The following is a 25,102-nucleotide window of genomic DNA, read 5'->3' as shown; positions in this document are numbered from 1 at the left end:
TCTTATCTGTGAATCCCATTTCTGATATTATTCGAATATTGCTAAAAGAGGGGTAAATCCCGACTCACTCACACAACATTAGTGATGGTTAAGTCCGGTATATCAGGACCTTCCTATTGTACAATGTCGTAACGCAAGAAGAACTTTAACTTTTAACGTGGACTATTACTTTTCAGGTTCTACAGCATACAGGAACAGCCCCCAGTCTGACCCACCTTCTCTCTAGACCTGCCTACAAACCTGACCTGCCTTCTTTCCGGATCCGCCCACAATCCCGACTTGTCTTCTCTGCGGATCCATCTACGATTATGACTTGCCTACAATCCTAACCCCTCTTCTCCTTGGATCCGCCTACAATCCCGTCCCACCTACACTCTGGATCAAGGTACAATCCCAACTTGCCTTCTCTCCGGACCTGACTACAAATCCTGACGTGTCTTCTCTCCAGATCCGCCTACTACCCTGACCCACCTTCTCTCCGAATCCGCCAACAATCCCAGCCCACCTACTCTTTGGATCAACTTATAGTCCCGACTTGCCTTCTCTCTGCATCTGCCTACAGTCTTGGCCCACCTTCTCCCCAGATCTACCTACAATCATGACTTGCCTACAATCCCCACCCGCCTTCTCTCCGGATCAGCCTTCAATCCCGACCCACTTTCTCTCCGCATCTGCCTATAATCCGAACCCTCGCCTTCTCACCTGCCCTGTCTACTCACCTGAGCTTCCTCCGACAGCTCCGTGGTCTGATGTGTTATCACTCTAAATGCCATGGCTGACTGCTGCAGAGAGTCCAAGGTCAAGGCATCAGTAGTCGCCAGGGTCTTCACCACCTCTGTCCGAAGCTGGTCAAGAAAATTAATGATTTTAATTAATGCCAATTCGCCATATTCATACTAAATAGACCAATGAAACTGAAAGATGATCTGTTAATACCTGTTTAAGCGTGTTCACAATGTTTTATTTTTGAATTGAATTTAATTTGAACTTGTTGACTAGCTTAATGTGGTGATATTTGTTCTACATTATATTTGTTTTCTGTGACTTTCACCTCAACTCTCTTCTGTTTCTGTTGCTTCAACTCTTCCTCCGTCTCAGTTGTCGCCGTGGGAGATGCTCCCGGTAGCGCTGTTGTCGTATCACCGGTCGGAACGGACACCTGAAAACACCCGTCGCCCCCTTGATTATCACACAACAAATAATGCAACAAATAAAAACATACGGGTCAAATACTACAGTTAGGTGATGAAGATATGAGTAATATTCAAATATTTGATGATTCCACCACGCAGGATACGCCGACAGATGATGATAACCTGTTGTGGAGAAGCCTACTGTTTTGACAGTTCATGATGTCCCAACATTCGATCATATCCTAACAGTCAGCTATCTATGAAAGATGATGATTTCTATATAGTTGTTGATGTACTGATATACGCACACCTAAGTTAGATCAATGTTGATTTGGTAATCTATCACTTAACTATGTAAATCAAGGTCAGATAACTCTTGTTCTAACTTCAGCTATGTTGATTTGTACGAACTCCTCCAAGAAAATGTCCTTAAGCACGGAACTTTTCACATTTACAATTCGTCCACCACATTCGATTGACAATGTAGCATAAAAGTGGTATACCATTTACAACGCCTTACCTCCACTTTGGCGCTGTCCTCGTTGATCAAGGAGGCAACTGCTACTATCAACTGTTTGGCTTCCTGTTCGCGGCCTGTGGCGAGAAGTGACGAGAGTGTGCTGGAGGAACCGGAAGTGAGGTTCAGGTAGGTATCCACGTTCTCCTTCACCTCAGGGGGCTTTACCTGGAAAAGACGATATATTGTTAGGTTGCAAAGGGGGGGGGGGGGGGGGGGAATCAATAGGATGTCTAAGTATAACACTAGGATGATCGAAGGACTCAGGCATCAAGTCGGTCATTGATGTTAGCTTTGGTCTACGTACGATAACATTTTATAATAACGGCCTTCAATATACTAAAAGAAACGGGGCCAGGTGTTTAAGCTATTTAGAGTTTCTTTCTAAACTGCAATTAAAGCGAAACGAATACGACCGATGAAATGGATAAATCTCTCAGATACAGACTGCGAAGTAGCCTCAGAGTTAAAAAGGTCCAGGTTCTATTCTCTACGTGTGTACAGTGTACAGCATGTGAAACTCGTTTTCTCTTGTCCCTTAGATATATTTTGGAAAAAAAGCTAAGAGCAGTGATAACCCTGTTCACACTATCATGGGACGCAAAATGAAGGCTAAATAATATTTTTGTGACTTAATTTCAAATAAGTGGAATACATTCTACGATCATAAAGATGATTAAATGATCCATGTGTAACCAGACACAATGGAGTACAGCAGAGCGGAAAATTGTGCAATTGCATAATGCTAAAGCAGTTGAACCACACATACAGTACCTGTTGAACAAGGTGCTATAATAGTAGAAAGTACATCATCTGTTGCATTGGGCATGCTGATACCACTAAAATGCATTTGTCGCACGAAATATGAGCTCTGCATCTATTGCACCTGGTATACTAAAAACATTAATGCCCAGCCCGTGGCTAGTAAAAATCCAGTCGGGCAAGTGAAGCTCCATAGTGACTGGTCCGACTGGCTAGTGAATTTTCATGGGTCATTTTATAAATATATATTTCTCTACGACGTGTTCAGTTGAAATACACACAATAGAAATGTTTATCACATTAATCGTTTATTAATGATGAATCCCGTGCCATGTCGACAATGACGTATTCTCATCTACTTTTAATTTTTGGTCCATTTCTACATTCAAATTTCGGGCTAGTGAATTATTTTGCGGGGTAGTAACTTTAAGACATAGCTAGTCCTAATGGAAAATTTGGAAAACTGTTTCGCACACTGGGTCATACTCCACCTGGGTCTCCAGCTTGACCTCCACAAACTCTCCTATGGGGTTGGCCACTCTGACAACGATGTCGAACATGTAGTCCTGGGACTCCTCTCCTATGGGAATCTGGGACTCGGGGGTGTAGGGATCTGTGCCATAGTACAGCAACTGCACATCGCCCCTTCCCCGGGCGTACACTAGGAACCGGTATAGAAGCCCCGCCCCCAACGCTTCTTCCTCCCCCGGGTTTATCCAGCCCTGACACCGGATAATCACCCTCTGTCCCAGAGAATGTGCTGTAAATATAGAAGTTTCTTTGTTCACTTAAAAGCTTCATCTGAGTGTACCTGCATTGTTCTTGTAAAAAACAAGACCTGCATTTTCTACAGATTTTCAGTTCAACAAACTTTCAGTCCTTTGAGCAGACTAAAATGAGGACAGATGTTTCCAACAATATGTGATCTTACAGACTGTGTGACCTCAGATAGCGATGTCACTTATGTTATCAATCACCTGCTTGAAAACGCAAAATCTGATTACATACACGCCACTGTTGCCATGCTGGAATATGGCTGATTGCGGTAGAAAAAGCACCATTAACATTAACACACAGGTGAAATATGCAACCGTGGTAGGAATAAGTAAAACAATTTGATTAGAAGTCAATATACAGGTGCTGTATACGTTAATCAGTACTGACCCTCCCCAGAAACGATCACACAGGTTCCACCGTACGGTGGTTCGTTGGTGATGTAGTCATATTCCGTGAAGCTGGGGGCGTAGCCGTGGAGGTTGGCATCAAGTCTGAGTCGGTACGTCATGCCGCCGATGAGGCTCCTAGCGTAGAACTGGACACTGGAAAAGTGCGCCCCAGTGGAGGTCATTGAGTCTAGATCGTCCACGGTCAAGTATCCACCGGCGGAGTCGTTGTATAACAGAAGCGTCCAGTTGTAATAGACATTGTCTAGCGGGTGGCATTTCTCGCACTGGCTGGTCAAGCTGAACTCGCCAGATGGGTTGACCTTTGACTTGCAGTTCACAACACAGCTGCAAGATAAGAACCAGCAACTGATTGTTTTACACCGATACACGATTTTAGTTCAATTATTATTATAGAATACAACACTGTACACAATAATACTAAATTTAAATCCACCATTTTCCATCCGTTGTGGTTGCTCAATCTGATTATTATTGCCCTGTATAACCCAAGCAGCCTTGAGGCGCTAGTAAGTTAATAGGCTCACGACTTATTCTACCGGGTACCCATATTTCTGCTGAGTGAACAATTTGTAACAAATTGCGCGCAAACACACACACATACACACACACTCACTCACACACACACATACACACACACTCACACACACACACACACACATACACACACACACACACACACATACATCTCCGACTGAAATTAATAAAGTAAAATTTATATAAGGATCTTTATTAAGGATTACTTACGTCAGCTGAAATTCCCGTGGGTCGCCCTCAACGATTGTAACTGCTTGTTCAAAACTAGCTATTCTGTCACCCACTGTGACCTCCACCCGGAAAATGTTCGTCGTGTCAAACTCAAGCTGTCGTGTGTTGAAAGAAACGTTTCCCTCCGTCCACGGAAGCTTCCCAATACCGGTTCCAAAACACCCAGTGGATGTGTTTTGGAAGATGCCAGATATGTTGTGGGGAATCTCGATGACGCCATCAACAGAATCCTCAAAGGACTCGCCCTCCTTCCTGCACCACCAGACATACGTGAAGTGGGTCTTGGACGAGGGATCTTCTGCGTCAGGATCATAGCTTTCTTCTATTGCGTTCAGCTCCAGGGTGCTGTCATAACCAACAGCTCTTCCTGCTCCTCCTTTGATTCGAGCCACGATGTCAGTTGGGAGGATTCGTAAATATGTGAAATCGGAATGAAACAAACCGGAAATCCTTGCCATTGAAACGTTCAAGCTTATTTTGTAATCACCCGGTTCAAAAGCTCTTGGCCGAAATAGGATTTTAAAAAGCCCCGCAGACTCCGACTGGGCTGGATAGGGGTCGAAGATGAAATCAAGGAAGTTTTCTCCAGTTGTTACTTTTAGAATAGTCCAGTTATATTCTGCTTCGTTGGTGATCTCACAGTCAAGGTCAACTCTGCTCTCGAAGACCAACCAGTCAGATCGGAGTCTGGTCACAGGCTCGTCTATCTGCTGTCCTCCGCCAATAATGTGTACTGTTGGGTAGTGACAACTCACACCACTTATAACCGCCGATGTGTGGATTGAAGCTTCAGACACGATGTTCGTGCCGTTCAGGGTAACGTAAAACGTCTCATTGCTTGTGTACGTGTGCATGTGATATAGCATGGTTGTGGGTGACCAGGCGTAGTATTTGTATCCAGCATAGTCAGTGTTTGTTGAACAGGGACTCTCGCCATAAAGAACAGGGGTGGTGGAATCACCCATGTCGAATACAAAGCAGGACTCTGATCCCGGCCGTGCGAGGTTTGCTATGAATGTGATATTCTTATATGCATCAGAAGGGCCGTTGTTTATTAGTGTGTTGAACAGGATGGTTTGTTTCGTGGTGATACTCAACTTGACGGCGTCGTAAAACAAGGCATTGGTTGCGTTCACACTCACGACATATGTATCAGAAGTCTTATAGCTGTGACTGTGTATTCTGGTGGAAGTCCTCTCTATTGTCCCATCCCCGAAGTCCCAGATATATGTGATGTCATTTCCCGACCGTACTGTTGTATTGATTATCACTGGCCGTTCAAGGGGGAACACGTCAAGGCCCAGCCCATGACCTGGAGTGAGAGCATCAGACGTGTCCAGTTTTTGATATAATGCAGTAGCTGTTAACCCTTTGACTTCTTCAAGAACACCAATTCTGAATTCCGTTATGTTATTGGACACCTCGTTAAACACTGTCACGCTAGTATCATAAATCCCTTTTGAATTGTAGGCTGTTACCCTTCTAAATGATTTCTTATAAACGATCAAGTCCTGGAAGACACCTGTCGCCGTGCTGTCGTCGCCGAAATTGAACTTGTAGTTGATATGACTTCCTGACTCCACATAGATCGTGAATTCAACTTGGCCACCGATAGGTATGAAGAGACTGCTTGTAGTGGCAGCGAAACCAATGATAGCTTTCTGAATTAACACCTCAGACTGCAGGACCTGATAACTCAGCAAGTTGGAACAATTCACAGAGAAAGGCACTCGTCCAACATCAGAGAGACTCGTCCACAACACTGTGAAGGACAGGGGAGCACCTATACTGATAGAATCCGCTGAGTACTCATCGTTTGTTACGCTCGGAATGTCTGTTTTACAAGTGACGATGGACGGTGGGGAGGTTTCCGATGGGTATTTGATGACGATGTCTATTTCGCCAGGAGGAACTGCTACAGGACTCTGAGTCTCAATAGATAAATCCTTCACCTTGTTCTGCACCGCGATGAACCCGATCAGTGACTGTTCGACCTGTGTTCCTCTATTGCTTACTTTAACTCTGGGCCTGAAGGGCCCTGGTTTTAGATACGAGTGGGTCACGAACTGAGTGGACGCTCCAGGCAACATGTTGCCAAGTTGCAGTGTCCTACTTCTGTTGTCCCCCAAATGAAGTATGAGAGATATATTTGACCCCTTTCCTATACCGATTGACAGAACGAACGTCTCCCCAGGAAATACTACTCGCTTGCTGGTCGTTATATTTACATCGCTTATCGCTTCTTCAACGAAGAAGGAAAGTGACGTCACTGACGACGACACGTGGTTTGAGCAATTCACTGCAACGATGAAATCTCCAAGTTGATAAGCGTGCGTATATTTGACGGTTTTCATTTTGGACAGGATGTTGATAGTTGTTGTGTTGGTATTTCCATCTCCATAATCAAATACACAGAGTATGTACTCCAGTATGAAATTATCACTTGCAACTGACAGAATGAACTCCCTTTCAAATTCAGTAGCGCCATTTTGAATGTCAATCTTTAGTTGACGTACTTCCTCTTCAACACTGATCTGAACTGTGGAGATGACAGAACTGACGTCGTTGGCTGACGTTACCGTCACGTTGTATGTGTTCGCGAAGATGTAACTGTGGCTGAAGTTACTGGGACTTAAGAAAGCCAGGAGCTGAGGATCGCTCTTCGTTTCCACTGCGCCATCACCGTAGATCAGCGTGTAGCTGACATGCGACCCTCTCAGAAGCCAGATGGTGACTAACACGCTCTCTCTTGTCTTGTAGTAGTGTTTGTCTGTAGCAACAGTTACACCCCTGACCGCATCCTGGTTGGATTCATCGATAACTGTTGACAGAGACGTTTTTATGTAACGTACGTAAGGAATGTCTTTATACATTTTAAGATAAAGAATAAATCCATGTCATATACATTGTAAAATTCGAGACGTATAATGCGTACAGTTCGTTTTCACGATGTCTTCTACTCTTATCTGTACGAAGGATCCGATGAGATCCAGGCTAGCTATTCTCGAAACGTTCGTAGCGCTACGAACTTCTTAAGCCCATTTTCAACACATTGGCCACGTTCAAAGTTAAGAATTCTTAGGGCTACGAACGCTTCGAGAATAAGGGCCCAGGTTAGAACTGAATGGTTATACATAGTCCATCAATCAAATAATGAGGTGCACATACAGACTAATACATCCAATAAATGCTGCTGGTACTTTCACTGTTCCTAACTAACGGTTCGCTCGTTCAGCTTCGCACGCAGAAATATTGCATGTATATGACAGCAACCAGTATTACTGTGGGCTCGATGACCACAATGAACAAACTGACCAGACAATCCACTAAGTCTCCCCTTTCTACAGGAGTAGGTTGTCTAACATGATATTAACTATACTGGCATACACACAGTCAGCAAGTCATAGTAACAAAGTCATCTCTGGGAGGACGTACCTAGACATGTGCGTCCGGGTAGGTCTACGGAGTAGTCGATGAACTCTGGCCGGCAGGTGCAGTTGTACGTTCCAATGTCGTTGATGCACACGGCCTCAGGCGCGCAGTCGTTCAACGTCGAGACGGAGCATTCGTCCACGTCTGAACAATGGTACAATCACTCATTATTTGCCACAATCATTTGGGTATGTGAATACACTGCAAACCGTAACCTAAATTCGTGGACAACGTTGATTATCTCGTAAATTAAGTCTCATGTGACGTCACGGTACACACAATGCCACGCCTGGCTGACAGAACTGTTCCGAATCTCTGCATTACACGTACGTACACTAAATGTAATTGTTATGCACTGAGATAAATAACCCAAGATCACTTATGTCACCAGTACCAAATTATATTTTTACCAAATGTCAAGTAAAGAAAATACCGCCTGCACGACCTGCCCACATTCCGTCATCTGTCTTCCTGTGACAGTCCATAATTAGTGCACTTGGCTGTCATACATAGTATCATAGTAATATAGTATCGAACTGTTGTAATCCACGAAACAAGGTGATTCACATTTTGTTTGTACACGAACGGGTGATGATTTGCAAACGGCTTCGGCAAAGAAACATTTCGTTCACAAGTGGAACATTAGGCATTTTCAATTTGCTGAATCAGTGAGTAAAAGAATGAGTGAGTTGTCAAAGTGAAATCGTATATTCAAAATAATGATTTTCGACACTCATTCCTTATATCCACGAACGAAGGTTACGCGAGTGTATAATGACATGACATGTCAGGGTCAAATTGATGCATATATGAGAAATATAAGACAGTATAATTCAAGATTTATAGAGGATTCAATACCTGTGATATATGTATCAGACTGGCTGACGACCAATCCGTTGTTGTTGAAAGCATCGGTATTACTTTGCACCAGCGCGGCTAGTTCCTCTGGGCCACCGTTGTAACTGTGGTCCACGTAAATGGTGGCGTTAACAATGACGCTTCCCTCTGTGAACTGGTGGACAACAGTGCCGTACAGCAGATCACCAAGTGTCTGGTTGAGGCAGCTGAACAGCTGGGAAGAGAAAGTCAGGTACAGGTTCATCAGACCTTAGGTAAACTACTTACATGTGGAATAGTTGAAAAATCATCGGACTACGAGATTTGACATTTCACTGCTAACGTGAAAGTAACATAAGCTATATTTGAGATTACACTTTTAAAATAAAGTGCAGATTCTTGTAACTTTTGGAGTCAAAATCAAACATTCGAACCAAATCAAGCGTCTTATGGCCAGCCAGCATCAAGTTATTTCATTTTTTCTTGTAGTCTGGGTCTACGTCCAAGATCGCCTTTGGTGTTATGTATTTTCAATGTGTATAAAAAGAAGGTAACTGCAGTGTATTAATTACACCCGACTGCTTACAGTGCGGCTGAAGTTAGCGGACAGTTCTTGCGACTCTGGCGAGTTCATATCGTCGTACACGCTGCTGTAGACGGCTGGCTGTCCCCCTATCTCCAGAAGTCGAACAGAGCTATTGAACGCTTTGCTCTCTGAAAAAAACAAACATCGTTTCCGAAATTTCACTCTGTGGATTTATACATATACATAGCTATTCACTGCTACCCCATTGCACCCTTGAAGATCCGGGTTAGAATTCTCTTCAACAACCTAGGCTTGTCGTAAACGTAGACCAAAGGGATCGGATGGTCAGGCTCACTGACGTGGTTGATACATGACATCGTACCCCAGTTGAATAGATCAATGCTCATGCTGTAGATCACTGGATTGTCTGATTCAGACTCACTCATTTACAGACCGACACCCTATAGCTGGATCAATGTTGAGTGAGGCGTTAAACAACTAACAACCCGGTTGATGTGCCCTTTTCCTTCTCGCCCCTTCTTTCTACAGCTTTGCTTGCTTCTGCTCTTGTTTCATCTGGGATTCGAACCCAACATCTCTGTACTGTATGAACGTTGGAGAGATTCACGATCCAGGCTGTTGTTGTACAAACAACCTTAGCGCTAAGACAACCATAAGTCTACGTCAAGGTGTGGGAGGAACTAAGATAGCTTTGTACAACCGCATAGGGTCTGTATATGAAATGATCATAAGACTCACCAACACATTCTAGTGGGGATTTCTGGTAGAATCCATTGTGGCACTTACAGGTGAAGCTGCCGACAGAGTTGTGGCAAGTGGAGTAGGTGGGGCACGGCAGTGAAGAACACTCATTGATGTCTGGAGAGATATAGAGAAGACACTCAATTTTCGATGCCCATGATATTGATCATGGGATTGTCTTGCCAAGACTCAATTATTTACATACCGCCGTCATATAGTCTTTTTTTAAAGGCATTTAGAAGTTGGACGAACATGTCGTGTATTCATGACGTAATGTAGCTGACGTATTGCTGAGTGGGGCGCTAAACACAAAGAAATAAAACAACACAAAATTTTTCAAAAGGTAAGCCCGTACGAGACATAGTAGACTAACGATTAGCCTCTGAATTTATTCTGATAATAACACATAACCCCATTTAGATTCAAAAACAGCCCCAGTGAGATAGAAGATTCAGAATCAGAACCTGAGAAAATCTACACTTGTTTCATATAAGGCTCTAGCATTGTAGGGAGGGTTGGACAGTAAGGAAAATAATGTTATTCGGGAACTCTAGACTTTAGCAAACATTGTCCCTGTCATAAAATCCGGGAACCAGTGAGCTTCTTGGTACGGTTTATTACTGGTTTCGGTAATCACACATGACATGCAAGTCCGTCTGGCACTGTCTCGTGCTGCACCTGCTAGCCAGTCCTATTTCCCGCGTCTTACTGCGTATGCCTGATAAGGGAGCATAAATTGTGCCCTGGGACCCATGCTTCAATGCGATACTATGACGGTCCCCTTTCACAAAGCACTAAGGTGATCGTACGTCACCGTGGTAACCTTAAATCAATATCAAAGAATGGCAGTTAAGGGCAGTTAACCTTAGGGCAGGATGATTCCTGAAAGGAAACCTAGAAGCACCATTATGGAGTTAACTGTACGTACACAGAAGGCTTGGTGTGACTGGGCAGGATACTCACCTTCACACACCCCCAGGGACATCGAGAAGCCGCTGCTGCAGGGGCAGCTGTAGCTCCCGGGGTTGTTCTCACAGACAGTGTTCTTGGGGCAGGGGTTGTCGGCAGAACACTCGTTCACATCTAGAGGTAATTTGTGTTTGTTAATTCTCGGGGAGTGTTGAACGATAACAGGACAACTGTACATTACTGAAGGACTTTTGGAATTGTTTTCAGGAATTTTAAGACAGGTGATATTTTTCAGTCAGATCGTCCATATATGTCATAACACGTGGAACCGAATCATTTTACTTAAAAGAAATCAGTCTAAGAAGGACATAAAATGTTAATCGCCAACAGTTGTATTTCATTTCTTTTATATTTAAGTGTTATTTTACTTTATCTATTGGGATTTTTTCAAGAATTTTAAGAACGAATATCTCTTCACTTATTCGCTAACTCATACACTCATTCACTAGGCTTTGTGTTAAAACTGAGCATAAATAATTCCATTCCTGTTCTGTCTGGAACATAATAATGTTTACAAACACAACTCTTGGAACACCAAATTTATATGAAGACTTCGTGGGTATTGACCGTCGCTTATCGTTTAATGTTGTGTCTAGTAGAAAACCCTAGTCACATTTAGTAAGAAAATATCGACATTTTAAATGTATGCTTAAAATCTTCTGCCCCAAAAAAGCAAAGTGAAATAAAACTAAAACAAAAGCGTGTTTAAAACTCTTCCGGAAAGCAGCGAAACACTACTCATGGAGTACGAAAAGCAATATCCATGTTAACAAAGCAAATGCCGAGTTAATTTTTTTATCCTAGAATAATATTTGTTCTAAAATTATAAGCCATACACAGTTCAAATCTCTAAGAAAATGACGAATTAATAAATCATTAATGTATGACATATCCGTTGCTATTACAAAACCTGCCAACCGTTTCTTTTGAACCTGCCTTTACAAGGGAACCTTTCAGTCCATCATATTTGTACACAAAAGAGATGCGTCTTCCTTTATTACTGTACCTTGGCAAAGACCACTGTTATTCTGAAAGCCAATTTTACAAGCACACTCGTAACTTCCGATACCATTCGTGCAGTCTGCATTCTCCGTACATGGGTCCTCAAGGCATTCATTTTGGTCTGAAATGGATGATCAATAACGAGAAATATATAGATCTGAAGTAATGAACTTTAAACACAGATATGCCTAAGGATGCATAAATATTGTGTAAAATCGATATGTGAAAATAGGTGCACACGGTAAACATCAGTATCCTTTACAAGTGATAGAATTACGCTATAGATTGCGAGACAACATTACAGGTAATTTAGTGCATGTTACCATAGAATTAAACACATCTGTGGACCATTTGATTTTGTGTTGTGATGTTTAAAAATCAAGATAAGAATTTAAGTTTAGATTTTATATATTTAGAAAGATTTCCGAAAAAATAATTTTAGGTCAATACAATTTTAGTATTTCCGTATTTAATATGAGTGAAACGCTTGTTCATTCAATTAGACTTTTTCCACGAACACAGCAGCGAACCGAATGAGAGCGCCCTCAGTGCTTTTTTATGCTATCAGCGTGGGTCGATGTGTTTCGTTCCACTGCGTGCGTGTGTGTGCGTCCGAGCGTTTGAGCGTAATCGTTACGAAACTCATTTCAATAACAGTTGTGTAGTGCTTGAAATTTGTGAGACTGTTTCTAATTAAAGTGTGTACATATTCACTGGCTAGGTTGTTCTCTGCTAGTGTTGATTGGTAGTCACGATACAGATGATGCGCACTCACTTTACTGAAACTTTGTTCAGTCATAACTACCTATACATGCGCCGCCTACATCCTGGAATCCACCCAGACAGGGACAGCTGTAAGTCCCGATGGTGTTGTTGCAGCTCGTATGTGGAGGACAGACGACTGTGTCACATTCGTTAATGTCTGAAAATAACCATACAACAACTACCGACCAAACAATATCACCAACATCTCCATGTAAAAGTATACGCAGCTTTCACTACACAAAAGAATTTAGTTCATCTGGTGTCAACGGTGAAATACCTGTGAAAACTCTTTGATCTTTGAATCATAGGTATGTAAGGGTGAGTGAATTTAGTTTTTTAAGCCGCTTTTTAGCAATATTTCAGCAATATCGGGCGATGGACACAAGGAATGTGCTTCACACATTGTACCCACGTTGTGAATCGAACCTGCATATGGCATGAAAAGGGAATCCTTTAGTCATTCGGCTGCCTATCGTCCCAGATAAATGCAGGACTTGACAGACTTCCTAGTTAACATGTCATTGCTTGACTACAGACATTAAGTAATAGTCAAACAGTATGCGGCGGTCCTTAGACTCGCCATTGTCTGGCATAATGAATATCGATCGATGCAGGCAGGAAATAATGTCCCGTATCAGCTAACACACCTCTTACGACTTAAAGCTGAACTACTTTTTTTCAAACAAGCCCTGTTGTTTTTTTACTACGGCTATGCCATTTCTACCCCCTGTATTGATTAAAAAGTTCTGATCAGTTGTATCCCATCTTGATTACCATTGTCAGTTGTCTGTCAAACATGACACACTACCTGTGCAGCTGTTGTCAACGACGCTGTATCCTGGCGGACATGCGCAGGTGTAGTTGCCGTTGGTGTTGGTGCAGTCGGCGCCGACAGCACATGGGGAGTCGACACATTCGTTGACGTCTTTGACAGATATATGACATTCAGGTTAACAGTAGTTATTCAGTAGCTGTCTAAAGGAATGTGTCCTGACCAAAGACTGCGTGTTGTGCTTAACAAACACGCTGTAAATCTACGCAGAGGAATCTAAATCTGGTTTACAATAACACAATGAGTAACAGTCAAGCTGAATCAGACATTCACACTAGTGTTTTAGCTTCGCCGCTTCAAACCTTCTAATTCCGTTGCTTTTGATCACCGAACCAGGATGTGTTAGTAACGTGCCCAAAAGTTGTTCCAAAAACGACTGATGCGAGCTCTTGTGGCCGAGAACAGGGAGATGCACAAAGACTAAATTATCATTCCTATACGTATCAACTGTCAAACGTTTGATACAACAAAAGAAGAAATGTCACGTACTAGAATATTCAGGTTTTACTCCTTTTCACCAAGCTTCTTAACTTACCCTGCAGGTAACCGATTAGATTCACTTACCTAAACATAGGTTATCCTGCTTAAAGTAGCCGTCTACGCATGTGCAGTTATAGCTTCCGGGTGTATTGACGCATGTTGAATGGGATGGGCACTTGTCAATTACACACTCGTTGGTATCTATGGTGATAAGGAAAGATGTGTTGGTATTTGTCAATTGTTAGTGCGTGGCAAAACTCAAGTTCTCTGACATATGTATATGAAAGATATATATGACCTGAAGTAGAAATGACAACAGGCAGTTGGCTAAGGTTTTCAGACAGTTTAATATGCATCGGCGTGACGTCATGGCGTTTAGTTTTCTACAAAATATATATGGTGTGTTGAAAAGACCGCCATTATGCAATTCATGTCGGGATCAGTGAAGCGCCAGTTTTATATGTAGGTAAAGTCCCATTTTGACATACGATATATACCCAAATTATTCTGTTTCGGTGTTCTGATCGCTGATCTAATGTAGAAAAACATTGCTATTCTGTTAATTGATGTAAAATGTTCATAATGAACAAATCTTATGCGATCGAGAACATTTCTCCAAAGTAAAATATTGTTTTTAGTTTCTTCACAATAGCATCTGTTGCAATTCATATTCTAATGTTAGTGTGGACCTTCTATCACATCATGTTTGTGATCTACATGGCTTTACGTTATTAAACATTCTCCTCTGTGCTTCATATAACACACAATCTTTTATAAACCGTTTCTATGTCAATGGGTTATCTACCTCTGCAAAGGGCTCCGTCATCCACGAAACCTGGCTTGCACACGCAGTAGTAGCTGCCCTGAGTGTTGATACAGTCGGCGTCCTGCTGACACGGGAGACTGTCACATTCGTTCAAATCTATGGACAGATGACAAACAGTAATTACGGAGACAAATCATATCCCTGTCATGTTGTGTACAAACTGCCACCATTGCCAAGATAAAAATACAAAAAGTATCTTCACGTACACTTACGAAAGAGGTCCAAGTTTGTTTCCAACAATAGTTAGGAGATACTAAAAAACAAGCTTGCACAGCCAACAGGCATGCGTTTGTTTGATTGTGTATTGTTTAACGCCGCCCACAGCATTATTCCAGAGAAGCCAACAATACGACTATGTCCCTTCTAGAATTCTGCGAAAAGCAGATTAAATGGATTTGGTAATGAAAGGTCTCATAATCATAATTACAAAACATATAACCAGAGATGCAGGTAACTTTTGAGGTCATTGAGCATCCTGTCCTTTGAGTAACCAAACGCACTGTACCCACATCACTCAAACTCAGTGGGATATTTTGACATTAATTGTGAAAAATGTAAGTTTATATGTTGGTTTAGGTGTTTACTATTCATATTTGATCTGTAAAATGAAAAACGATATGAAGGACTGCAAGTTGCCAAGTTCATGTGCTAAAACATAACTTCTCAATATGCCTCAGTTATTTCATCTGTACACCGGTACGCAAGTTCAGGTTTGACATTTCTGTATATACACATGTAAGACCAAATTTATTGGGCATTTACAAAACTTCAAGCGTACTTGTACGCAATAGACATGAGTGAAATTAATAGACAGACAGACAGACAAGTTTATCCAGTAAAAGGCCACAGGCTCATAATACAGTCATTTGCATATGGTGTTGGATTTAGTGCACGTGCTGTCTGAAAGAAGCATTTCTAGTGCGCTGAAGTACATGGTACAGAAACATACTAATTAATAATAATACATAAATATTTGCGTAATTTATGTAGGTATGCAGCTTATCTGTATCTCTGTTATACAAGTAAAACGTTTGTGACCTACCCTGACAGATGTCGCCGATGTCGAGGAAGCCGCTCCTGCAGGTGCATGTGTAGTTGCCGGGGGTGTTGCTACAGTCAGAGTTGCTGGGACATGGGTCGGCGTCACACTCGTCAAAGTCTATGGTTTGACAACGTGCACATTAAGACATGCTGACATAGCGATCACTTATGTAATACGATGTTTAATAAACTTAGATTTCAGTAACAGGCTACTTGTTAGGTCTGATTAACAGCGAATGTATCATTATTTGAAACATTTCATCTTAAAACATCAAATACATATAGATACGTGAAGGTCCCGGGGTAGAATAGGCCTTCAACAACCCATGCTTGCCGTAAAAGGCGACTATGCTTGTCGTAAGACGCGACTAACGGGATCGGATGGTCAGGCTCGCGGACTTGGTTGACACATGTCATCGGTTCCCAATTGCGCAGATCGATGCTCATGTTATTGATCACTGGATTGTCTGGTACAGACTCGATTATTTACAGACCGCCGCCAGATAACTGGAATATTGCTGAGTGTGGCGTAAAACTAAACTCACTCACTCACTCAAATACTTATGTAACAAACATAAACAGATAAAAATAGAAATGGATGCAAAGAAAAACATATATTTTTATAGCTGTATCACGCGGAACCCAGGGAATACGTACATAAATATTGGTTATTGAGTGATTGACCATGACATCCGCAATAATTATTACCAGTATGGGGCGGTGGGGGGTAGTATATTAGTTGAAGCGTTTGCTAAAAAGTGCACAAAAGCGAGAAAAAGGCTGCATTGTGACTGACAATGTCGACTTTGTGCGGTGGTAGCAAATAAGTCTGGCAATACTTTTGCGCGGCTTTCAGCAAATATTCCAACAATATCACGCCAGAAATGGGCTGTACACATTGTACCCGTGTTGAGAATCCTACCCGTTTGTTCGGCGTGACGAGCAAACGCTTTAAGCACTAGGATACCCCACCACCCCTGCTGGAGCAAGCACTTAGGTCTGATTTTAACGAGATTGGGTTTGACTGTGAGAGATAAATAAGAATAGTGAGATAAACATGAGGTTCTTGAGATTCATGTAGGAGTTGGACTTCTGGAACAAGACACAGTGTTATGGATGTGAACTTTTTCGTTATTGTATAGACCACGTTTCTGGGCTATTCCTTGCCCCAGCGTCAGGAATAGCCCAGAAAAGTTGTCTATACAATAAAGAAGTTGACATTCATAAAATTTTGCCTTATACGACAAACATGGTTCTACACAATTTATGAAGTCGCGTGTAAAGTATGCAACTCAAGTACCTATCTTCAACAGAGCTCTCCTAACAGAAGTCCCTTATATCAACTTGTCGATCGCAAAACGTACCGCTGCATTTGTCGCCATCTTTGACATATCCCTGTATACAGTTGCATGTATAACTTCCCACCGTGTTCTCACAGGTAGAGGACACAGGACATGGATTGCCCAAGCACTCATTGATATCTGTGGAACACATGAAAACAGCATGGAACAACTTACGGTTACGAAATCTGGTACACGTGAAGATAAAGTTAAATCATCATCATCATCATCATCATCATCATCATCATCATCATCATCATCATCATCATCATCATCATCATCATCACCCCCACCACCACCACCACCTCCACCATCATCATCATCATGAAACTACTGACACCAGGAAACACCCATGCACTCAACGCCTGGTTCATTATGAAATCACTCGTTGCAAACCAGACTTGCTGGCTAGCGTTTCCGTTTAAAGACGGACTCCGCCAAAGTAGCCCAGCGTTTTTGCCTGGAGTCGTGTTCTACAACAAAAGTCTACTTTAAACTGTAAACCTGTAAGAGACTTCGGGCATCTTTCATATTCCATCCATTGAGACTGAAATACCGAAACTACGTCACCTTGTAATATCAGTATCAATAAGCACTCGGAACAACGCGCACGCTCTATAGGAAACACCCCAGTCAGTATCTAATCTTTATATGGAAAACCGACCTTTGTTATGACCCACGAATATGAACAGTTCCAAGTTCTTCAGAACATCCTTAAGTTTATTTTAGACATCCCTTTGAGCAATCAGTGGTCATCGGTTAATCTTATGTTCGTACTTTATATAATGTAATACCTGTCAAGTCACCAGTTCTACTCTCACCTGTGCAGACTTCCCCCGACATAACGAAGCCGACGTTACACTCGCACCTGTGAGTCCCGACGAGATCTATACACGTGGAGTGGGCTGGGCACGGGCTGCTCTGGCACTCGTCAGTCTCTAGGTAAAGCAACATTTCACAGAATGTTTTACAGAATGTTTCGCAGAATGTTTCGCAGCAGACTCTAGGGCGGCGGTAATCTAATCTAAAATCCGAGATCAATTCCCAACATGCGTACAGTGTGTGACGCCAATTTCTGGTGTCCCGCCGTTGACATAAGACCATACTCAGTCGTAAAAGCCTCAATCAGCATTTAGCTTCTTCCATCAGATGAACATGCCGCTTCGGCAATTTACTGCGATATTAACAATGTCCAGAGAGGACACACATTTAGTATTCCAGCGTATATTCTGTTAGTTTATCGCGTGGCATGAATGACCTGAGACAGAACTGCCGGACAAAAGCAAGTAAAGACTCTAACACTGGGCATGTACGATACATTATAAACGATATCAAGACGTTAGTTAGTGGAAACAGTCACTTGGAAACACTGCAAACCTTGTGTCTTTAAGACAACTATTATATTCGTATCCACGTTTCCATCAAATAAAACTTTGTGTTTGTTTTAATTTCATCCATATGATATACACTTACTTTTCCCTGGCAATTAAAGATATAAAACACGACCTTCACGGGTAAACACATACTGACCAACGTAAGATGATCTGACACTCTCCGTACTGTAAGGCGCCACTGTTAGTCCCTGGTCAAGTGCTACTGACGATGTCTCTATAAACGTAGAAAGCATGCAGGAGGACGCATTGACACCGACGTCACTGCACGTCAGCACAGTAACGGGTATTGAAGATGCTGACATCTGCAGTTGTGACATCTGCAGCGACATTGATGGCTGAATCGACACGGCATCTGTATTTGAATGGCTGTATGATGTTGAATGTGTTGACAGCTCTGCCAACAAGGACATGGTTTGGCTTGCTCCTGATGCCAATGTTTCTGTGCTGTAACTTTCTGTTGCTGCAACCGATGGAGCTGAAACACTAACCAATGAAGACGACGTGACGCCTGTGTATTCTGCTGATGAAGCGTCGAGACTCTTGCTCTCATTGATGGCTGTCGTAGAGACAAGATGATGAGATACAGGTGATGCTGTGATACTGACTGAAACAGGCAACGCCAAGGTCTGGGATGATCCGGAGTTCCCGATTGTTGAATCACCGTCTATGCCAATCGCAGTGGGTGACATTTGCATCTCTGAAAGCAAGTCACTGCTCGAGACGCGTCCTATCTGATGTAGTACTGAACGGTCCCCGGTAACACTGCTTGAAGCGTCCATTCCGATTCCAGACGATGTCTGATGCATCACTAAGCTTTCTTCTGCTACACTGCTTGGAACATCCACTTGAATTGCAGTTGATGTTGGAAGCACCAATAAGCTTTCATCTGTGACAGTGCTTGATGCTTCCATTTGGATTGCTGTCGATGTTTGATGCAGCGCTGAGCTTTCATTTGCTACACTGCTTGAAGCACCCATCTGGATTGCAGAAGATGTTGGATGTAGTACTGACCTTTCTTCGGCTACACTGCTTGAAGCGTCCATCAGGATTGCAGTCGATGTTTGATGCATCATTGAGCTTTCTACAGCAACACTGCTTGATTCATCCATCTGGATTCCAGACGATGTTTGAAGCACAGCTGAACCTTCTCCTGCCATACTGCTTGAAGCGGCCATTTGGATTGCAGTCGATGTTGGAAACATCACAGAGCTTTCTTCTGCCACACTGCTTGATGCGTCCATCTGGATTGTGGACGATGTTGGATGTATTACTGAGTTTTCTTCGGCCACACTGCTTGATTCGTCCATCTGGATTGTGGACGACGTTAGAAGTATCGCTGAACTTTCTTCTGCTACACTACTTGAAGCGTCCATCTGGATTGCAGTCGATGTTTGATGTATCATCGAGCTTCCTACAGCAACACTACTTGATTCGTCCATCTGGATTGTGGACGGTGTTGGAAGTAGTACTGAGCTTTCTTCGGCCATACTGCTTGAAGCGGCCATCTGGATTGCAGTCGATGTTTGATGTATCATTGAGCTTTGTACAGCAACACTGCTTGATTCATCAATCTGGATTGTGGACGATGTTGGAAGCAGTACTGAGCTTTCTTCGGATACACTACTTGATTCGTCCATCTGGATTGTAGACGATGTTAGAAGCATGGCTGAGCTTTCCTTTGCTACACTACTTGAAGCGTCCATCAGGATTGCAGTCGATGTTTGATGCATCATTGAGCTTTCTACAGCAACACTGCTTGATTCATCCATCTGGATTCCAGACGATGTTTGAAGCACAGCTGAACCTTCTCCTGCCATACTGCTTGAAGCGGCCATTTGGATTGCAGTCGATGTTGGAAACATCACAGAGCTTTCTTCTGCCACACTGCTTGATGCGTCCATCTGGATTGTGGACGATGTTGGATGTATTACTGAGTTTTCTTCGGCCACACTGCTTGATTCGTCCATCTGGATTGTGGACGACGTTAGAAGTATCGCTGAACTTTCTTCTGCTACACTACTTGAAGCGTCCATCTGGATTGCAGTCGATGTTTGATGTATCATCGAGCTTCCTACAGCAACACTACTTGATTCGTCCATCTGGATTGTGGACGGTGTTGGAAGTAGTACTGAGCTTTCTTCGGCCATACTGCTTGAAGCGGCCATCTGGATTGCAGTCGATGTTTGATGTATCATTGAGCTTTGTACAGCAACACTGCTTGATTCATCAATCTCGATTGTGGACGATGTTGGAAGCAGTACTGAGCTTTCTTCGGATACACTACTTGATTCGTCCATCTGGATTGTAGACGATGTTAGAAGCATGGCTGAGCTTTCCTTTGCTACACTACTTGAAGCGTCCATATGGATTGCAGTCGACGTTTGATGTATCATCGAGCTTAATACAGCAGCACTACTTGATTCATCCATCTGGATTGTAGACGATGTTGGATGTATTACTGAGCTTTCTTCGGCTACACTACTTGATTCGTCCATCTGGATTGTAGACGATGTAAAAAGCATCGCTGAACTTTCTTCTGCTACAGTACTTGAAGCGTCCATCTGGATTGCAGTCGATGTATGATGTATCATTGAGCTTTGTGCAGCAACACTGCTTGATTCATCCATCTGGATTGTGGACGATGTTGGATGTATTACTGAGCTTTCTTCGGCCACACTGCTTGATTCGTCCATCTGGATTGTAGACGATGTTAGAAGCATCGCTGAACTTTCTTCTGCCACACTGCTTGAAGCGTCCATCTGGATTGCAGTCGATGTTTGATGTATCATTGAGCTTTGTACAGCAACACTGCTTGATTCGTCCATCTGGATTGCAGACGATGTTAGAAGTAGTACTAAGCTTTCTTCGGCCATACTGCTTGAAGCACCCATCTGGATTGCAGTCGATGTTTGATGTATCATTGAGGTTTCTCCAACAACACTGCTTGATTCGTCCATCTGGATTACAGACGATGTTAGAAGCATCACTGAACTTTCTTCTGCTACACTGCTTGAAACGTCCATCTGGATTGCAGTCGATGTTTGAAGCACCGCTGAATCTTCTTCTGCCATACTGCTTGAAGCGGCCATTTGGATTGCAGTCGATGTTGGAAACATCACAGAGCTTTCTTCTGCCACACTGCTTGAACCTTCCATCTGGATGGAAGTCGAAATTTGATGTTGCCGCGAACTTGCTTCTGGAACACTGCTCGATGCGTCTGTGTGGACTGCAGTTGATGTTTGATGTTGTTCTGAGCTTTTCATCTGGATTGCAGTCGATGTTGGATGATGCACTGAACTTTCTTCTGGAATACTACCCGATGTCTCTGTGTGGATTGCAGTCGATGTTTGATGGTTCACTGTGCTTTCTCCAACAACAATGCTTGAGGGAGATAGCTGCACTGCAGGATCAGTCGATGTTTGCACGGGATTTTCCTCAGCGACATGCGTAGATGCACCCTGATGTGTAGGGGTAGAGGTATCTGTAATTAACCACAAACCAGTTACACAGTAAACTACAGTGGTTGATGAGGCGTCGGGGGTCAATGCAACAAAATCTTACTTCCGCCAAGCATTTGACAAGTAGGTAATTTTATGTCTACATGTCTCTGCAAACAAAGCTAACATCTGAATTATAAGTAAGACACTATTAAAATATCACTTGAGATGGGATGATAGAAACTTACCTTCTTGTTGAATTGGAGCAGCAGAGTTTGAATCTGGCACTTTACCAGTGAAATCTGTGAACAAGAGGGTTGCTTAATTAGTCTAGAGATTACATTAAAGCTGATCAAATGGGTTTTGCTTCTACTCGCTTCGATCGGTATTTCTCTTATGTTACAGCGACTTAAGTGGGAAGAGTCCCAGGTTTTGCAGACTGGAGACACGTTTATTCAACCGTAAAGAAGTAACCAGATGCATGTCAGAATCGGCATGGCCGCTATGCTTCATGGATAGGAAGGACGTTCTGACGCCCAAACACCATAGAGATACAATGGGCAATTGCAACTTGTTTGAGAGACATTTTAGAAGTTGGAATGTACAATATTGACAAACTTTACTTCTTATTTTGTGAATGCGACGTTTTGATACAGATTATTGTGCTGTTGTCAAGCAGGAATAATAGCACTGCTTGACAAAGGTAAAATGTTCTGTATGAAGAAGTTATCCATAAAATTTTACATTATTGTACTTGGCAGCTTCTGCAATGCCTCTCAAAGACGACATAATGTTCCATCAAACATCAGTCATCCCTGAAAGTGTCGAAATCAAGACGCATTTAGTGTGGTACATTCATACACACGTGTCTTTGTGCTGTGTCGCGGTCATGTTCTTGTAGAGCTCGTATGTTGCCAACATCCAACTTTGCTTAAAGGCTTAAAGGCTTAAAGGCACTCTGTCACGTCACACTTCTCTAAAAATAATTATTGCTCTTTTCTTATTAATACTAACTGTCAACCCCCAGAGAAGCTGTCATATTATTTATCCAGAAAAGAATACATTTTATATATATAGTATGTGTATGTATAGCTATTGATGGTATGTGTGCAACAGCAAGAAATATCATTAAAGGTAATAGACCACTTGCAAAAGGCATGTATGTATGTATGTATGTGCGTGCGTGCGTGCGTGCGTGCGTGCGTGCGTGCGTGCGTGCGTGCGTGCGTAATGTTACCAAAGCGTTAAGTGATATTACTGTAGAGCGTTCCAAGGAACATAACTCATATATATATATGAGTCCGAACACGTTCTACAGTAATATCACTTTACGCTTTGGTATCATTACAATACGCGTGCACGCACACACACACACACACACACACACACACACACACACACACACACACACACACACACACACACACACACACACACACACACACACACACACACACACACACACACACACACACATACTATCATTAACATGCTCTGAAATATATCTGTATTATGTTCGGACCTGTATATGCGTCGTTCAGTGTATAATTGGGATTGGCAATATTCTGGTATCCCGAGTTGAAGAGACCGGCTATTTCACTGTCCACCACCGTTGTAGTCGAAAAGCCCACTTCAAACTCCACCACAATGCTGCCTTGTCTGCAATATAAGTGATCCACTTTCAATGATATATCATCTGCAAGTGCTCCAACCTATCTACTTACAAAGTTTAATTCGTATATCAAGAATTCTGAATATACAAAGACATTTAGAAAGTTGCAGACAGAAAAGTAGCATGAGGGTTATATGTGGAAGCCGAGGTGGCTAAGTGAGTTAGGCGATTGTGTGCTGGCGATTAGGTGCCTGACTATCAGGGTGTTGGTTCGAATCCCGAACGAGGCTAAACCTAGCAAAATTGCTAGATCCTGTACTTTAATGAGAAACTTCAATCTAAAACATAAGACATGTAATCATTCTGATTGCGACGGGCAATATTTCAAAAGTGAAAACTATATTAACTGTCTAAGAAAAATTAGGAACTATGCATAGTTTAATAATGAAACTAAAACTTTAGATGTAACTAAATCTCTGGCCATAGACTGTTTCATGGTTCAATTTTCGCAGTAAGTTAGAAGAATTTTCTGCTAGTACTCATAATTCCCCAACCTATGTATTTAAAATAAGGAATGTTCAAGAAAGAAGATCCGATACCAGTCTTTTTCATCCCAGTATTTCAATGTTTTCTGCAATTTCAACATCAATTGTCAGTGGCCCACACGGTTGTTTGTCCTTTATAAGTAGATGAGAAATATGTGTCTTATATGTTATAATACATATGGATTCTATGACGTCTGTGCAACGTTGTGATGATACCCAGTACTTTACCTGAATCCAGTAATGACAATGCTGTCGATGTATGGAGCTAGGTTAGTATTGCCGAAGATTTGCTGGAGCTACAAAAATTACAATAACTGTTATTCTAGTAATAAATAACAGCAAGAACAATGTCATCAAATACAAACGTTTTATTCGCATAATATGAATTTAGTCCCATGTTTCATTATAGAAAGCATTATACCTTGATGGTCTTGATTGGTCCTTTCTGAACTTTGAACTTTGATTAGCCATCTACAATATTCGACGTATTTGAAAATTATACTCGGAATGAATGAAATATAGTAAGCAACTTACGAACTGTAGTATTTTCTGCTGTAGTTGTTTGTATTCATCCGAATTTTTGTCATTGAGATTTTCATTCCAAGTCGCTCCGTCGGTAACCTTAATTACTCCATTATAGGATTTCACTGTTTGTGTACTTAGTGTTGATGTTGGTTGTAGTACTGTTGCGACGGCTGTTGTTGATGATGTTGTGGTTGGTTGTGTTGTCACAGTTGTGGTTGTTGGCGGTTGAGTTATCGCAGAGGATGATGTTTGACCGACGTGTGATGATGTCGTTGGTTCTAGTGCGACGGGTGTGGTAGGTCCTTGAAACGATGACACGGATGACGATGATACGCCGACGTATGCTGATGATGTTGGTGTTGACACTGTCAAGGATGAGGTTGGTGTTGCTTCCATCATCAGATGTGACGATG

At 42.3% G+C, this 25,102-nt stretch overlaps 1 protein-coding gene across 1 annotated transcript in view; it reads right to left on the bottom strand.

Annotated features, from left to right (window-relative positions):
* LOC137283805 (polycystin-1-like) overlaps window positions 1-25,085 on the bottom strand; it is a 41,135-nt gene extending 16,050 nt beyond the window's left edge. The window contains exons 1-22 of the mRNA XM_067815490.1: window positions 24,699-25,085; window positions 24,393-24,460; window positions 23,530-23,666; window positions 22,256-22,309; window positions 18,707-22,051; window positions 17,998-18,114; window positions 17,201-17,317; window positions 15,838-15,954; window positions 14,775-14,891; window positions 13,466-13,582; window positions 11,897-12,013; window positions 10,885-11,004; window positions 9,919-10,038; window positions 9,220-9,347; window positions 8,655-8,868; window positions 7,800-7,940; window positions 4,344-7,185; window positions 3,577-3,923; window positions 2,904-3,172; window positions 1,654-1,818; window positions 1,052-1,159; window positions 720-845 (exon numbers count right to left, since the gene is read on the bottom strand). Of these exons, the coding sequence (XP_067671591.1) occupies window positions 720-845; window positions 1,052-1,159; window positions 1,654-1,818; window positions 2,904-3,172; window positions 3,577-3,923; window positions 4,344-7,185; window positions 7,800-7,940; window positions 8,655-8,868; window positions 9,220-9,347; window positions 9,919-10,038; window positions 10,885-11,004; window positions 11,897-12,013; window positions 13,466-13,582; window positions 14,775-14,891; window positions 15,838-15,954; window positions 17,201-17,317; window positions 17,998-18,114; window positions 18,707-22,051; window positions 22,256-22,309; window positions 23,530-23,666; window positions 24,393-24,460; window positions 24,699-25,085 (9,273 nt within the window). The remainder of the gene's footprint in view (window positions 1-719; window positions 846-1,051; window positions 1,160-1,653; window positions 1,819-2,903; window positions 3,173-3,576; window positions 3,924-4,343; window positions 7,186-7,799; window positions 7,941-8,654; window positions 8,869-9,219; window positions 9,348-9,918; window positions 10,039-10,884; window positions 11,005-11,896; window positions 12,014-13,465; window positions 13,583-14,774; window positions 14,892-15,837; window positions 15,955-17,200; window positions 17,318-17,997; window positions 18,115-18,706; window positions 22,052-22,255; window positions 22,310-23,529; window positions 23,667-24,392; window positions 24,461-24,698) is intronic.
* Between the last annotated feature and the right edge of the window lie 17 nt (window positions 25,086-25,102).

Source organism: Haliotis asinina, chromosome 5 (assembly GCF_037392515.1).
Source record: "Haliotis asinina isolate JCU_RB_2024 chromosome 5, JCU_Hal_asi_v2, whole genome shotgun sequence".
Lineage (NCBI taxonomy): Eukaryota > Metazoa > Mollusca > Gastropoda > Lepetellida > Haliotidae > Haliotis > Haliotis asinina.
This window is presented reverse-complemented; position numbering and strand designations above follow the sequence as displayed.